At 43.5% G+C, this 14,171-nt stretch overlaps 1 protein-coding gene across 4 annotated transcripts; it reads right to left on the bottom strand.

Moving 5' to 3' along the window:
* Positions 1–3,317: 3,317 nt before the first annotated feature.
* On the bottom strand, positions 3,318–14,023 carry CDCA4 (cell division cycle associated 4). Of its 4 annotated transcripts, XM_083738166.1 has the most exons (4): positions 13,878–13,968; positions 11,979–12,022; positions 8,625–8,709; positions 3,318–6,533 (listed from the first exon to the last, which is right to left on the bottom strand). In XM_083738166.1, exons 3-4 carry the CDS (start codon positions 8,661–8,663, stop codon positions 5,784–5,786), a joined length of 789 nt encoding a protein of 262 aa, XP_083594292.1. In that variant the 5' UTR covers positions 8,664–8,709; positions 11,979–12,022; positions 13,878–13,968; the 3' UTR covers positions 3,318–5,783. The 4 variants fall into 4 exon arrangements, with proteins under 4 accessions (XP_083594292.1, XP_083594291.1, XP_083594293.1 ...); XM_083738165.1 differs by lacking the exon at positions 11,979–12,022 and having other exon boundaries at positions 13,878–14,023; XM_083738167.1 differs by lacking the exons at positions 11,979–12,022; positions 13,878–13,968 and adding an exon at positions 12,883–13,120.
* Between the last annotated feature and the right edge of the window lie 148 nt (positions 14,024–14,171).

The raw sequence follows: 14,171 nt of genomic DNA, 5'->3' as shown, positions 1-14,171 counted from the left end.
CAGTCTAGTACAAAACCTTATTCCTTGGATCTGACCAGGGGTGCTGAGAAACGTAGCTACATGGTACATGCAAAGTCTTGTAATAATGAGGTATCGGTAACTGTTAGGTGGATTTGTAGCTGACTGACCGAACCCAAAGAATACTTGTTAATGGTTCCTCGTCATCCTGGGGAAAAGTGACGCGGGTTTTCCTGGGCCCACTGTTGTTCAATGTCTTCATGAACGATTTGGATGAAGGAATAGAGGGGATGCTCATCAAATTTGCAGATGACAGCAAACTGGGAGGGGTAGCTAATGCTGCAGAAGAAAGAATCAGAATTCAAAATGACCTTAACAGATTGGAGAACTGGGCACAAGCTAAGAAAATGAATTTCAATTGGGACAAATGTACTGTGAGGTTCTGCACTTAGGCAGGAGTAACCAGCTGCAGAAATATAAGATGCAGAACACCTGTCTTACATGTGAAAAGGATCTAGGGGTCTTAGTGGGCAACAGGCTTTGCAGTAGCAAAAAAAGCTAATGCTGTTCTAAACTGCACCCACAGAAGCCCAGTGTCGAGGTCAAGGGAAGCAATGGCACCGCTCTATTCAGTCTTGGTCAGACCACATCTGGAGTACTGTGTCCAATTCTGGGCAGTACAATTTAAGGAGGATGTTGACAAGCTGGGATGCGTGTAGAGGAGGGCAACCAAGATGATCCGGGGTCTGGAAACCAAGCCTTATGAGAATCAGTTGGAGCTGGGTATGTTTAGCCTGGAAAAGAGGAGACTGAGAGGAGATATGAGAGGATGGAGACTGAGAGGAGATATGAGAGGATGGAGCTAACTAGTTTTCTCCTGCTCTGGAGGGTAGAACTCGAACCAATGACTTCAAGTTACAAGAAAGGAGATTCCAACTAGACATACAGAAAAAACTTTCTGACAGTAAGAGCTGTTCGACAATGGAAAAGTATCGGGAGGTGGTGGACTCTCCCTCCTGGGAGGTTTTTAGGCAGAGGTTGGATAGTCATCTGTCATGGATGCTTTAGGTGAGATTCCTTCACTGCAGTGGGTTGGACTAGATGACCCTTGGGTCCCTTCCAACTCCATCATTCTACGATTCTATGAAAAGCCCAGTGGCTTCCTTCTTTGCTGCAAAAGCATCACGGGAGAGACAGCAACTTGGAGCAGAACAGCAGCACAGAGGAGTTGCTTCATCTTTCTCTGTCAATCATTTCTCTGCTCCCAATCATCCTCAGAGCCACTCCCTGCTCCCTACCCCGGGTTGCAAACAAACATTTGGAAACCTGCAGCGAAAGCCACCAGGGTGTGACCAAGGTGTTTTGCTGCTTGAGGCAGAGCAGCAAATAGTGTGCTGTCTCCCTCTCTGTCTCCCACCTGCTGTGCAAGTCAAGGTGCCTACTGCAAAAGGCCAACCAAGTTATTTTGGTATTTGGGATAGAAAAATCTCACAATTTTCTCTCGCTCTTCTTTGGAAGGAACAGTTCAGCAACAGTAAGGGCAGCTGTCCATGCCTTGCCTTTTCATGACTCCCCAAAATCAGCTTCAAGTGTGCTGGGTGGCAATTCGTAATGGGGGAAAAGAGGGTGTCGAGACAATTGTCCCCTTGCTTAGACATCTGAGTAAAAGGTGGCATTCAGACAGAGATTTATTTCTTTGCAATTAGAATGATCTTGTCAAGTTAAAGCTCCTGTGTTTTAAGGGCAGGAGAAGAGGCTTGGTGATTGGGAAGTAGTTTCTGCTGCAGGAAAACAAAAGTACCAGGAGATTCTAGCCTTCTGATTAGTTCAGGGCATTCACCACAGTTTTAATATATTTATTTTTCACTATTGTTGGCATCTGCCCGTCTTGAAAAACAATGGAGTGAGCCTCTGGGGGGCGAAGTCAAACCATTGGAGTATCACTGCACCTGCTGTGGCTTCAGAGACCTGTAACTCGCAAGTGCTGCCGCCTCTCATGTTGTTTTTACTGCATTAGCAGTCTTGGCATGCAGGGAAAGTCCATAACTCACCAAGGGTTTGAGACCCCCTTACCTAGTTTAGCTGGCTAGTTAAAGCTGTTTCCTGGAGTGTGGCCATTGTTGCATGCTGACAGCTTCTAGGAGCTACAGATGAGAGCTGAGTGCAGGATGGGGACTACAGCTGGACAAACTATCCCAGGAGGAGCACAATGTGCCGTCCCCCACCAGATTTATTAAACCCTAGTAACACCCCAAACACCAGTGAATTCATACTTGCCATGGATTATATCTGGTAGCCTCAATGCTTGGCAGTATGTATAAAAGGTAAAGGTACCCCTGCCCGTACGGGCCAGTCTTGACAGACTCTGGGGTTGTGCGCCCATCTCACTTTCCTGCTCTCCCAGGACAACTATTGAGCCCCTCTGATATGTTGGAGTGGCTAGTTTTCAGATGACGTAAGTCTACTGCTTTCATAGTTGCTTTAGCCATCTTTTCCAAAAATTATATAGTGCTGCTATTTAATGCACTTAAGTGTACACACACCAAGTAAATGTTGGGGGTCTCACCTTAGCTTTTAAGTCAGGCAAAGGCAAACTCCGGCCCTCCAGATGTTTGGGACTACAATTCCCATCATCCCTAGCTAACAGGACCAGTGGTCAGAGATGATGGGAATTGTAGTCACAAACATCTGGAGAGCTGGAGTTTGCCTATGCCTGTTTTAAGTTATTGTGGCATACACTTTCATTGATTGGAGCCTGATCAGCTGCAAGAGCTGTGTTTTTTATTCCAACTGGCTAAATATGGCCAACTCCTCCTGGTAGCTGTCATCTTAAACAAGCTTTCACACATAAAAGTGTTGGGCTCCCAGGCACATGCCAAAATTCAAGTGAGAGCAAAAACTTAGATGAACAACTTGCAGGTCAACACATCTGAAAGCTCACAGCTCCCATCATCCCTGATCTGACACCTGTAGATTCCTCATCCCTGAGGTATAATCAAGAAGTAAAAGGAAATATTGAGCAGGTGTCGAGAGATGAGGCAGTGGCTAAAGTAAAGGTAGGGCTATGAGGGGGAATGGAAGGTACCTGCAATGCTGGAAATTGGCATTTTCAAACATACTATTATGGACCAACCAATTAAATCTGTTTGCCATTCATCAGCTGCACCCCATGAGACATCTGTTTATGCCTGCATTGCAGGGGGTTGATTACTTGTAATAAATGGTGATGGATTTTCCAGTTTAAGATGACCCTTCAATTGGCACCGATGAAGCAATTTCATGAGTCCAGTTCTTTAAGTACAAGTTACCAACAGGTACAGAATTTATCCAGATTGAAAAGAACCTACTAAGCAAAGTAGTCACTTCATATTCAACTTTAATATAAAAAGACATTAATCACTTTCAAATGCATTAGAAAGTTTCCCCTTACAAACTGCATGATCTGGCACAAAAACTGAGTTACAGAAATAGGCATCTACCTGCCAGGTCTGGAAAACATACACTGCTGTTTTCAAATCAGGTGCTTCAAAAGCACTTAAATTATTAAGGCCGCAATCATGAAACCACTTCCTTGAAAGCAGCCCCATTAACCTCAGGAGGGGCTACTTATGCAAAGTGGTTTCAAACTGCAACCTAAACTAAGACAAAGACATTTAGCTATACATACACAATGACAAGGATCTTTATGCTTTGAAAGAGTTGTTCGGGTTGTGCATGGTGCGCAGCCATATTGGCTTTGAGGGCTATGGTAATTCCCATTGCAAAGATATTACAACTCTTTGCTGGGAGATAAGGCGTCCAACATTTTGACATGTGTCTTTTGCATACAGTGTCACAGCTTCAGAAATCAAAATGAGTTTTAAAAAGCAACATTTCCATTGATCTATGCAAACAGATGCAAGGTAGCTAAAATTGCTTTGTCAGGTGGCAGATATACTCCTTTAACTGTTAAATGAAACTTTTTTTTCAAAATAATCAAAGTACTCACAGCGCTTTCTATTTTCCCACAACGCAGTATTGTTTCCTGTATTACCAGTTTACCAAGGCAAAAGTTGGGCAATTGTATTGCAAAGGTTATCACATATAACACACCCTCTCACTGGAAACCGCTTCTAGGAGTTAAGACAATTCATACGCACAATTTCATCTTTTTCTTCAATGTTACCCTGCTATGGTAACATCTGTTAATCATGACTCAGCTGAACACATTATTCACACTTGGCATGAGTGGAGCAAGTTAAGTTTGGAGAACACTCTTGAAAGGCCTCTGTAACAGTCTTGTAGTAATTAGTGCAAGGTGAAGGGGGTGTTTCCCCCCCAAACACAGAGAAGTAGGATGGTAAACTTCAGCCAAATAATTCACTTGATGACACAAACATATAAATACTTATAAATAAAACCCACATAATTTATGCTTGAAGGTAACAAAAACATGGCTTGAACTTAGGCATCAAGAGCTCCTGCAGCCTGATGAATGCTCCTCCTCCGATGTTCACATATCAAAACTAACTTAACTCTTTACTCCAACCTTCTTCAACTTGCTGCTCTCCAGATGTTTAGGACTGCAGCTTCCATTAGCCCCAGCCAACATGGTTGTGTTGACTGGGGCTAATGGCAGTTAAAATCTAAAACGCCTGCAAGTAAAAAATGTCTGGGGAGCACTAGAATGGAGAAAGCTGCTTTTCATAGTATTCCCAAGACTGATTGCTGTCAACTGCTCCTACCTTAAGAAGTCAGATATTTACACACTTCTGCTGAGCTGTGGAGAGAGGCCCACGGTATGGAGAAAAAAAAATCCCTTTTTCAAAGTGATTTAAAAAAATACAACTGCAAATATTTCAGGTTTTAAATAAGCAGTTGGCAGAAGATTTATAGCAAAAATATATCTTCAGAAAATAGCTGAAAGGTTCTGAATACTGATAAACATTTTTTTTTCAAAACTATTAACTATTTAAAAACAGAAAAGAAAGAATGACAGAGAAAGCTAGCTAGGATAATGGGCACCGCTGCTTTTTTGGCTCTTCCAAGAGCTTATACGGCAAATAAATGTAAAGAAGTCTGTGAAGTATTTACTTGGGATAAAGGAGTGGGAAGGGTAAACCAAACCTTTGGTCCTCAGGCCAATTACTTCTAAAGTAGTCCCACTAAAGTCCTATGATTAAACCAGCAAAAGCAAATGCAAAGGACTGGTGGAAGGTTCCCAGCCTAGATAAAATATGGGCTTCAACTTAAGCAGAGGCCTTACAGCCCACCTTTTGCATGCTGAGGGCTGGAATCTATCTTGCACTTGCACCTTACAGGGGAGGATGAGATGGTCGAGGGAGGAGGAATCTTGCTATACCATTTTACGCTCCTTCTAAATACTAGAAGGAATTAGGAAAATGATCTGGTGTTGGAAGTGTTGAGCCCCGAGGAGGCAGCCTGGGGAATATATGGGTTCAGGACAGAGAAATGGTGTGACTAACCTTGTGCACCCAGGGGTCTTTTGACATGAGAAGCCACGACTGAAACCCCAAGAAGTTCCTAACGCAGTTTGTGGCATGGCATAGGGGTGTCACAAGGTTTCAAGATCAGTAGGCTGGCAACTGGTTGATGTGCCTAGAATACCTCCCTGAATTGTGGCTGCTGAAAATATGTAAAGTTCAAACACTACAAGTTGCAGGTTAACTTTAGACATTAACACAACTTTGCAAAATGAAGTGCTTTGCTTTTTCTTTTTTTTTCTTTTTTGGAAGGTCATGTGCAGCTTTGAGAAGATAAACTATTTGGAAGTTTCACTACTCGGGATCTGGCTTCTTTAAAGGATGTCTCCTTCACTCTTTGTCTCAAGATTCAACAAGGATCTCCACAAAATGATCAAGCTCATTAAGGTCAGATTTACAGTTAGAGTTAGAATTTGTGGCTGCTTGAGGAAAAGTTTCAAGTACATCACAGTGTCCCATTTTTGTACTGCCCATCATTCCCGTTAATACTGTGTCTAGATTATAATAGGAACTGTCGACTTCTGAAAAGAGATCTTCAACCGAGTCAGGAGTTTTTGTTTCTAAGGTTTCAAATATTTGATCCAATGACTTGTGGAAGTTTCCTCTATTTTCTGGAGGGCTCTCCATGTCCCACACATTGCTCTGCAGGTTTCTGGGAGCTTGTAGTGGAGCAGGTCTTAAGATTTCTGAACTCTCTTCTGACTGTGCGTCTTCAAAGTCTTTTGAGAAGCCACTATAACCTTGAACAAGCTTTTCTTCAGCTTGCTCCTTCGAAGACCGACAGAGAATATCTGTTGAAACCAGCCGATCAAGAGAGGTTGGTCCTGTACTCTGTGCATTTATCATCTGCCAAGTTCCGTCTTGGGTCATTTCCTCTTGAATCTGCCGTACTGTATTGGCTATAAGTACTGAACGATACAGATTAGGTTCAACAAGCATGTGGCAGAGCTGAAGTTTAACCAAAGACATGTCTAGTAGTGACTGGCGCTGCAGGTTATATGAAGGAATGGCTTTAAAACCAGCTAAAGTTCCTTCAATATCTTCCTCTCCATCAATACATTTCCTCTTCAGTCCACGTACAAACATTGTGTCCTGTTGAAAACAGAGCAAGATGCTATTAGATAACAAATCCAGAGCATGTCTTCTAAGGTTTTATATTTAAAATCAAACAGCTTTATTACAAAACTGAGATTAATAAGGCATTCCTTTAGTCTGTACCCTGGAAATTAACCTCGGCATTTGACACAAAGTAATATCAATGGCACCCCAGGTGAAACCAGCTTTTGACAAGTGAATAATCTGCAGGTTCCTCTTATTAAATAAAACTTGAGTTAAAATCATTTTCAAATGTGATTCGCACACACCTAACATTCGATCAATACAGAATAGATACTGTCTTCATGAGATAGCTTGTGCACAGCCCCTCTATTCCAGGACAATTAACCTGGGACCAGTAAATAAATGTTCTGAATTATTTAGCTACAAGGTACGTTCAGACATCCTGGCACCAGAGAAGAGCATCTCTGCATGAGAGGGTAGCTAATACAAGCTGATTCTATATTCCTTTTTCTTGGTATGGAAAGAATCAACAAAATCTCCATAGCCTGGACTAAGCTTCATCTTATTTACCCTCATGCAGATAATCTTGGATTACATGACTGATATGTCGAAAAGCTCCTGTTGCTGTTTGCAATGCGAAAAAAGGAGGTTCTTAAATGTGTCAGGCAAATTTGCTAGGAATCACAGTCCCAATCACATTTAGCACCATTTCCTTGAGGTTCAACACAAGCAAGGGTTTAAACATATGAAATGGACAGACCATTGGTATAGCTCAGCATTCTGTACACTGATTGGTAGTGAGTCTCTAGGTTTTCAGACACAAATCTCTCTCTGCCACAGCTGGAGATGTTGGGACTTTCTGCATGCAAAGCAATACTGAGCTGTAGCCCCTTCCGTAGGAAACAAATACTTGTGCGAATGCTTTCGTCTTCCTGCTAGTTTAACAAGAAGCAAGACTGCAAGAGAACAAGCAGCTCTCTGACCCACTTAGGAACTACAAACATCTCGGTCGGTAGCAGGCTTGTGGGTTCAAGACTCACATCGGGCAAAATAATCCTGAATTGCAGGACATTGGACTAGATGACCCTTGTGGTCCTTTCCAACTCTACATTCTATGATTCTAATAAACAATGATTTTCTCTTCTTCTCTTTCAAACTCCTCCTGCCAACTCTAAATATCAATATGCTGCTACAAATAAAGCAGCGTCCCTCTTGGTCTTGTCTCTGGTGACTTGAAGTTGTGTCTTATGGTGGTTGTTCTGGCAGAAATCCACCATGGAAGGGAATGCTCATCATGGCGCCACAACAAAACTATTCTCACAATAGCTGAGTAGACATGTCCCCCAGACATTGGAGGTGAGGGAATACATCCAAAGCAAGGCTAGTTAAGTGTGTTCCAGATGAGTGCACCAAAAGACAAAGTTGGTGGCACAGAGCCTGTTCATTCCCAATTCTCAGGCCCACATGCTCAATTCAATCAGACTTCATGAACTAATCAAACCAGGGTTTGAGGGTATATCTGAAAAAGGCAAAATAATTTGGACAAATCAGTTTGCCCAGTTCAAGGTCAACTGCAAAACCATAGGGGAAATGGGAACTGGCAAGCCTGAGATTCAAGCAAGATGAGAGATCATAGAGCCAAAGATAATCACTACCTTTTTCTCAAAATCAACTCATCCCACATATCTGTTGGTTGTAATGAGGAAGATATGGACATATTTTTGCCACCACATGGATCCAGCGACTATTGTGATTTTCTTTAGCAGTATGCACCCTCCAATTCTACCATTACAGGAGACTTCTAGTTTCACCCCTACCATATTCTCTTGTCTTCCTTTTCCAGTGAAACAGAAAAAGAAGATTTCCTTCCATGTAGATTATATAGAAGAGAAAAACCAGGGCAAGTCAGAGCTGAGTGCATTATGACCAACCTGAATTCAGGGCTACTTCAAATACAAGACTACTAAAGTCAAGACATATATGGTGGCAGAGATTATCACAAGTAACTATTTAACCCATTAAATTCCCATTTCCTTGAGTCCCTACACCTTGTGACTTGAGAGCACTTACTAAGTCCAGTAATGCTTACCAGACAAACTTTAATCCACAAGTTACCGTACTTACCAATAATTGTGTCTGATGCAGTCCTTCCTCTTCCCCCATATTACAGAGCAAGATTCCATACAGCAAGTGTTCTAGCACCACCTACCTGAGAGCAGCAGGTGAAAAAATAAATATGCATTCCGTCAGTTAGAAAGAAAATTCACAGAAAATATGATAGAAACATTTTCAAAGCAAACTTATTTCCTCTCTTCCCATATGCATTCCCTCTCCCATTTGACAAAATAACGTGAAGTGAAAACTAGGCTCGCAGAAAGTATGCAGTAAACCTCCCAAATCAGCCCCTGCAGCTATGGCTGATGAAACTTGAAACATTTATGTAGCGCTTCCAAGCATTCAAAGCATTTCACATATATTACAGTGTTGCAATCCTTGGAAACACCCAGCAGGATAGATCAGTATTATTCCCACATTTTAGATGGGTGGTGGTGAAGGATAAAGCATTGGTGGTGGCCCACGCTTGTCTAAGGGCACCTATTGTTATTAATTAGGGATGTGATTTCAAAATACTTGATTTGAATACAGACACGGACTTCAATGGTAGGTGACCTTATAATTAGAAACTGTCAATTCACTCATGCTTGTCTCACATAGCAACAGTAGGAGCTAGCAGCTAGTATCATTGTCAACAAGGCTGGTACTTATTGTCCAATACCCTCAACTCCAGCTGTGGTATCCCAGGGTAAAGGAATTCACTTCTACTGCTAATTTTAGTAATATTTTCAATTTTTTAATGTTCTTGTTAGAACATATGAATGTGAAGCGTTAATAGATTACATGTTAAAAATACAGCCTTTAATGCAGTACTTTCAGTCCTGAATCTACTGTCATCAATTTCAGTGGGTGACCCCCTGCCCACTCACCAATATTGCTGAGACTAGAAATATGTTGTAAAAAGGTAAAGGACCCCTGACAGTTAAGTCCAGTCATGAATGACTCTGGGGTTGCGGCGCTTATCTCACTTTACTGGCCGAGGGAACCAATCGTTTGTCCGCAGACAGTTTTTCCGGGTCATGTGGCCAGCATGAATAAGCTGCTTCTGGCGAAACCAGAGCAGCGCACGGAAACGCCATTGACCTTCCCGCCGGAGCAGTACCTATTTATCTACTTGCACTTTTTGGCGTGCTTTCGAACTGCTAGGTTGGCAGGAGCTGGAACCGAACAATGGGAGCTCACTCCGTCAGAGATTTGAACCGCACACCTTCTGATCTGCAAGTCCTAGGCTCTGTGGTTTAGACCACAGTGCCACCTGCGTCCCTTGGAAATATGTTGTATGTTCGACAATTGCTAATTACCGTACTTTCTCCCTTAATGGGGAATGAAAATCTACCAGCTAGATGCAGCCAGCTAATCCCTTTAGCTACTGCTCATGTATAGTTCATGGATCTCTGAAACATGGGGTATGAACCAGTTACTTATCAGATTTTATTGTGCTTCAAAGCTTATTATTTGCTTCTTTACATGCCAAGATACCTGTTCCTTTACTCATCTGCATTTCTCTACCTTATTAATATTTATTGATGCTATTCTACAATTTCCCTTTTCCTGCAAAAAATATATGGTTGCTGTGGATTGAATCCAAGTCACCCACATAATACGAGCAGACAACATGATTACCAAAGTAGAAAAATCCACAGTACTGTACTTTGAGATTGCATTAACATTCCAAATGTGCCCTGCATAGGATACCAAGTGCTTCATTCAAGAGCTAACTATAGGAGAGGTTTTAATTTAAAATGGCTCAGGTGATGTCACCATATTTAAATGTAACTGTGAAAGATATTTGAGAGGACTTATCTGTGATCTGCTGAATGATATTTGATAAAATGAAAGATGGGCTGTGGGGGCCTGGACAGCTAAGGTCTCTAGGACTTAATCACCATATACCTGTAAAAGCTAGACTAGTTTCTTTCAAGTTACTGCAGTAAGGAAAAATAGGTGGCACTTTACGGACTGCAGTAAGTTGGATGGACAGGGTGGGATGCTGGTGTGAGATATAGAGATAAAAATCAGGAAACAATGTTTCTGTGTACAGGATGGTAATGAAAACTCTGTCCAATGTATGAGATGAGAAGGATTGGAGGATGACACAAGAGGCTAAGAAATTACTGGATTATGTAGGATGTGAGGATAACATAGTTACCAAAGTGACGTGGCAAGGGCTGGTCCAGCTGGAAAACTATTTTAAGGTTTTTAAAATGAAGTTAAGCACAAGCCATGCACAGGGCTGCCAAGATCAAGTTTCTGGGTGCTAGGGCAACTGAATGACTAGAACTTTTTCTAGCCCTGAGTGAACTTATAATACAATGTGATAAGCAAGACACAAAAAAGGGAGGCTTGTTGAAGCGTCTTGCAAAATTAAGTACAGCGACAATGTTTGGAAAGGCTAACTTTTGGAGCTTTTTGGTTTAGAAAAAGATAACTAAGAGCAACAGATGAAATCATGCACTGTGTGGTGAAACCAAATAGAATCCTCCCCTTAATAAACCAAGGTTTTACTTATTAAAAGTTGATGTGTAGTAGATGTAGGAGAGACAAAAAGTACTTCATGCAACATGGTTTTATTAAAGTCCCTGCCACAAAACATGGGTGATGCTCATTGGTTTAGGATGGCTATAGAAGGGGTTTAGACAAACTCATGGTGAATACTTATCAATAGTTGGTTAGGACACAATGTTAACCAATAGTTTACAGATAAGAGAACAAACCTAGCCTCCCCCAGGCTCGCATATACCTCTTCATTCTGATTTGGAGTTTAGAAACTTTACATTTAATTTTGGATTAACCACAGCTTGCTATTTTATCTGAACTCTGACAAACTGTGGCCAATCTTAACTATGGTTAGTGGAAACATGCTGACTTCAGGCCACAGCTTATTCAGCTAACTTGTTTTAATTAAACATAGTTAAAGTTAACCATTGTCCGGGTTCAGACTATACACTACTGTGGTTAATATAGAATAGAAGCAGAACAACCCAATTCTCTCCTCACTGGTGCCCCAGAGGAGAGGTGCAGCTAGGTTTGTGCTTTTGATGTTAAAAACCATGTTTTGGCAATGTATCCAAAAGTAGCCAGCATGCCACTGAATACCACTAACTTGGAATAGAAACAGTGTATTTTTGCCTTTGTTCTGTGCTTGTGGGATTAATGGAAGCATCCAACTGCCCACTGTACTAAGATGGACTGATCTGATAGGTATCTCCCTATAAATTGGGTTCTTCTGGCTAATCAAAGTCTGTGCCTTCTAGCAGGCTTAAAAACTGAGAAGTCCCACACATCAAATCTTACCTCAGTCGCCTTAGGTCTGAACCTTCTAGCAGGCTTAAAAACTGAGAAGTCCCATATATCAAATCTTACCTCAGTCGCTTTAAGCAACCAACAATTCAGCTTCAGGCTCTTATCTGCATTATTGAAATAATAATGTCCTATGTTATAAGGCTATAAAAACAACTGAAATGTGGGTTGAACAACTGAAAGAGATCTATGCAAATAGAACAGAATTATTAACTGAAATACTGTGAAGTTAGATAATTGAAAACTTCTGCCTTGGACAATTGTAATAAACTGAAGTTGTACTCCTAAACACAATTACTAATAAGCAAATCCCCTTGGACTGACTTCAGAGTAAGCATTCTTACAATTGTGTTGTAAACTGTTTCTGTAAAAGGGATAGTACAGTGCATTATATTCAAGATAGTTCAGAATATCAGGTAGACCAGAGAATCAAATATATGGTGTCACAGAAAGGACAAAAAGAACAGGATAACTGACGAATTCATGGGGAAGTGAGAAACTGCTCCAAAAGATGGAAAGTCTCAGATGAAAACTATATATGGATAAATATGATGACGTAATTATGGGGAAAATTCTTTGGCAATAGGGAAGACAGGATGCAATGGCTGTGAGGAAAAAGCCCAAGAGGATATAAGAATTTCAAGTCAAAGGTAAGGATAAAAAGGCAGGAACACAGATAATATTACACTTTGCTTTGAGAGGCAATATTCAAGAAAGGGTGCAGGGCAAAAGTCGAGATGAAGGACAGCAGTCAAGGTATATAAAGGAGTCAGGCAGGTAGGTGATGTTAAATGCTGACACATCTTTATTCTAAATCATCAGACACACATCCCACCTAACCCTTCTCTTACAAAAAAAGAGAACCACCCACCCACCCTGCCCCCCCTGTGCTGTCTTAAGAGATATGAGAACCCAACTTTCCAAGGACTCCTGTTTGTACCCATACACCTCCAAAGCTTCGACCCACCTATTACTGATGGGCGGGTGAAGACGACATGCCACGGTTGCTTGCGAGAAAGGTACACATGTACGTGTGCACATGTGCGGAGGAAAGGAACACGCTACGCTTGCGGGAAAGTGGGGCTTGATGGGACCAAGGAGCACAAGGTTTCAATCGGGGCATTTTTTTTTCCTAGTGGGGGAGGGGGAGAGCAAGAGAAACATTGTGTTGCGAGTTGCCCTGAGGTCTATGGATGAAAGGGGGGATCTATCTATCTATCTATCTATCTATCTATCGAGATGTGTGTGTGTATGTATATAATGTTTCTCTTGCTCCCCCCTCCCCCACTAGAAAAAGGGAAGAGAAAAAGAGGAGCAGCAGAGGTTTTCCAGCGGGGGCGGGCAGAAAAGAGAAAACGTGGGCAAGATGTAAGAAACATAAAGGGACCCGCGTGGGTGTTTCCACACCCGTGCATGTGCCTGGAAGCGGGGGATGAGCGCGTTTCAAAAGGGCTCGGGGCGCGAGTGGGGAAGGGGAAGAGGAGCTGCTGCTGCAGCAGCCGCCGCCACCTCCCCCCGACCCCACTCCTGATGCTCAGACGGGGATGATGTGGCGGCGGGGGGGGGGGGGCGAAGAAAAGGAGGCGAAGGAGGTAGAACCAGGTTCCGGCCGGGGAGCGAGGCTGCTGCTGGAGCGGGGCCAAAGCGGGTGGAAGGAGAGGATAGCAAAAGCTGCTGCTTCTTCGCGAGGAGAGAAGCCGGACGGGGCAGTAGCGCATGTGGGGCAAGACCCGACGGGGCTGCTGCTTCTGCGGGGCGCCAGGGGAAGCGGGCGGGATGATTCATCCTGTCCTCCTCCTCCTCCTCGGCCGCCATTTTGGAGCCGCGGCTCCGTGACCCTCCGCGGGCTCTTCCTCCTCGGCCGGCCCGGCCCCGCCGCTTCCTCCCCCCACCTCCTGCGAGTCACCGACCCGGGGCCAGCGGCCCCCTCCGCGGCCCAGCCCGCCGCCCGGCTCCTCTTACCCGCCGGCCCGCGCCGCCTGCCCCTGACGAGCTCCCGCTCCCGCCTCGACGAGCTCCGCGCCTGAGAGGAAAGGGGCGGGGCCAACGGTCCCGGGAGCTCCTCCCCCTTCCCCCCTGCGCCATCTTATTGTCAAACCCCACAAAGAAACGGTCGCCTACGCCTCCTTCTTCCCTCTCTCGCCTTGCTATTGGCGCGGAGGAGGCACGTGGGAGGCCTTCGGCACCGCCCGTCGCAGGCTTCGGCCTTCCTATTGGGTCGCGAGGGAAGCGGGGGAGATGCTCTCCGCTGAGATC

The sequence above is a fragment of the Podarcis gaigeae genome, assembly GCF_964106915.1.
Source record: "Podarcis gaigeae genome assembly, chromosome: 1".
NCBI lineage: Eukaryota > Metazoa > Chordata > Lepidosauria > Squamata > Lacertidae > Podarcis > Podarcis gaigeae.
The sequence above is the reverse complement of the archived record's forward strand: the minus strand, read 5'-3'. Positions and strand labels throughout refer to the sequence as shown.

What these genes read in the sequence shown, in the direction of transcription:
- CDCA4 (XM_083738165.1), bottom strand. Translation starts at nt 8,663, where the DNA reads ATGGGGGAAGAGGAAGGACTGCATCAGACACAATTATTG. An exon ending in TGCATCAGACACAATTATTG is followed by an intron (nt 6,534 to 8,624) that starts GTAAGTACGGTA and finishes TGTTTTCAACAG; the next exon opens with GACACAATGTTTGTACGTGG.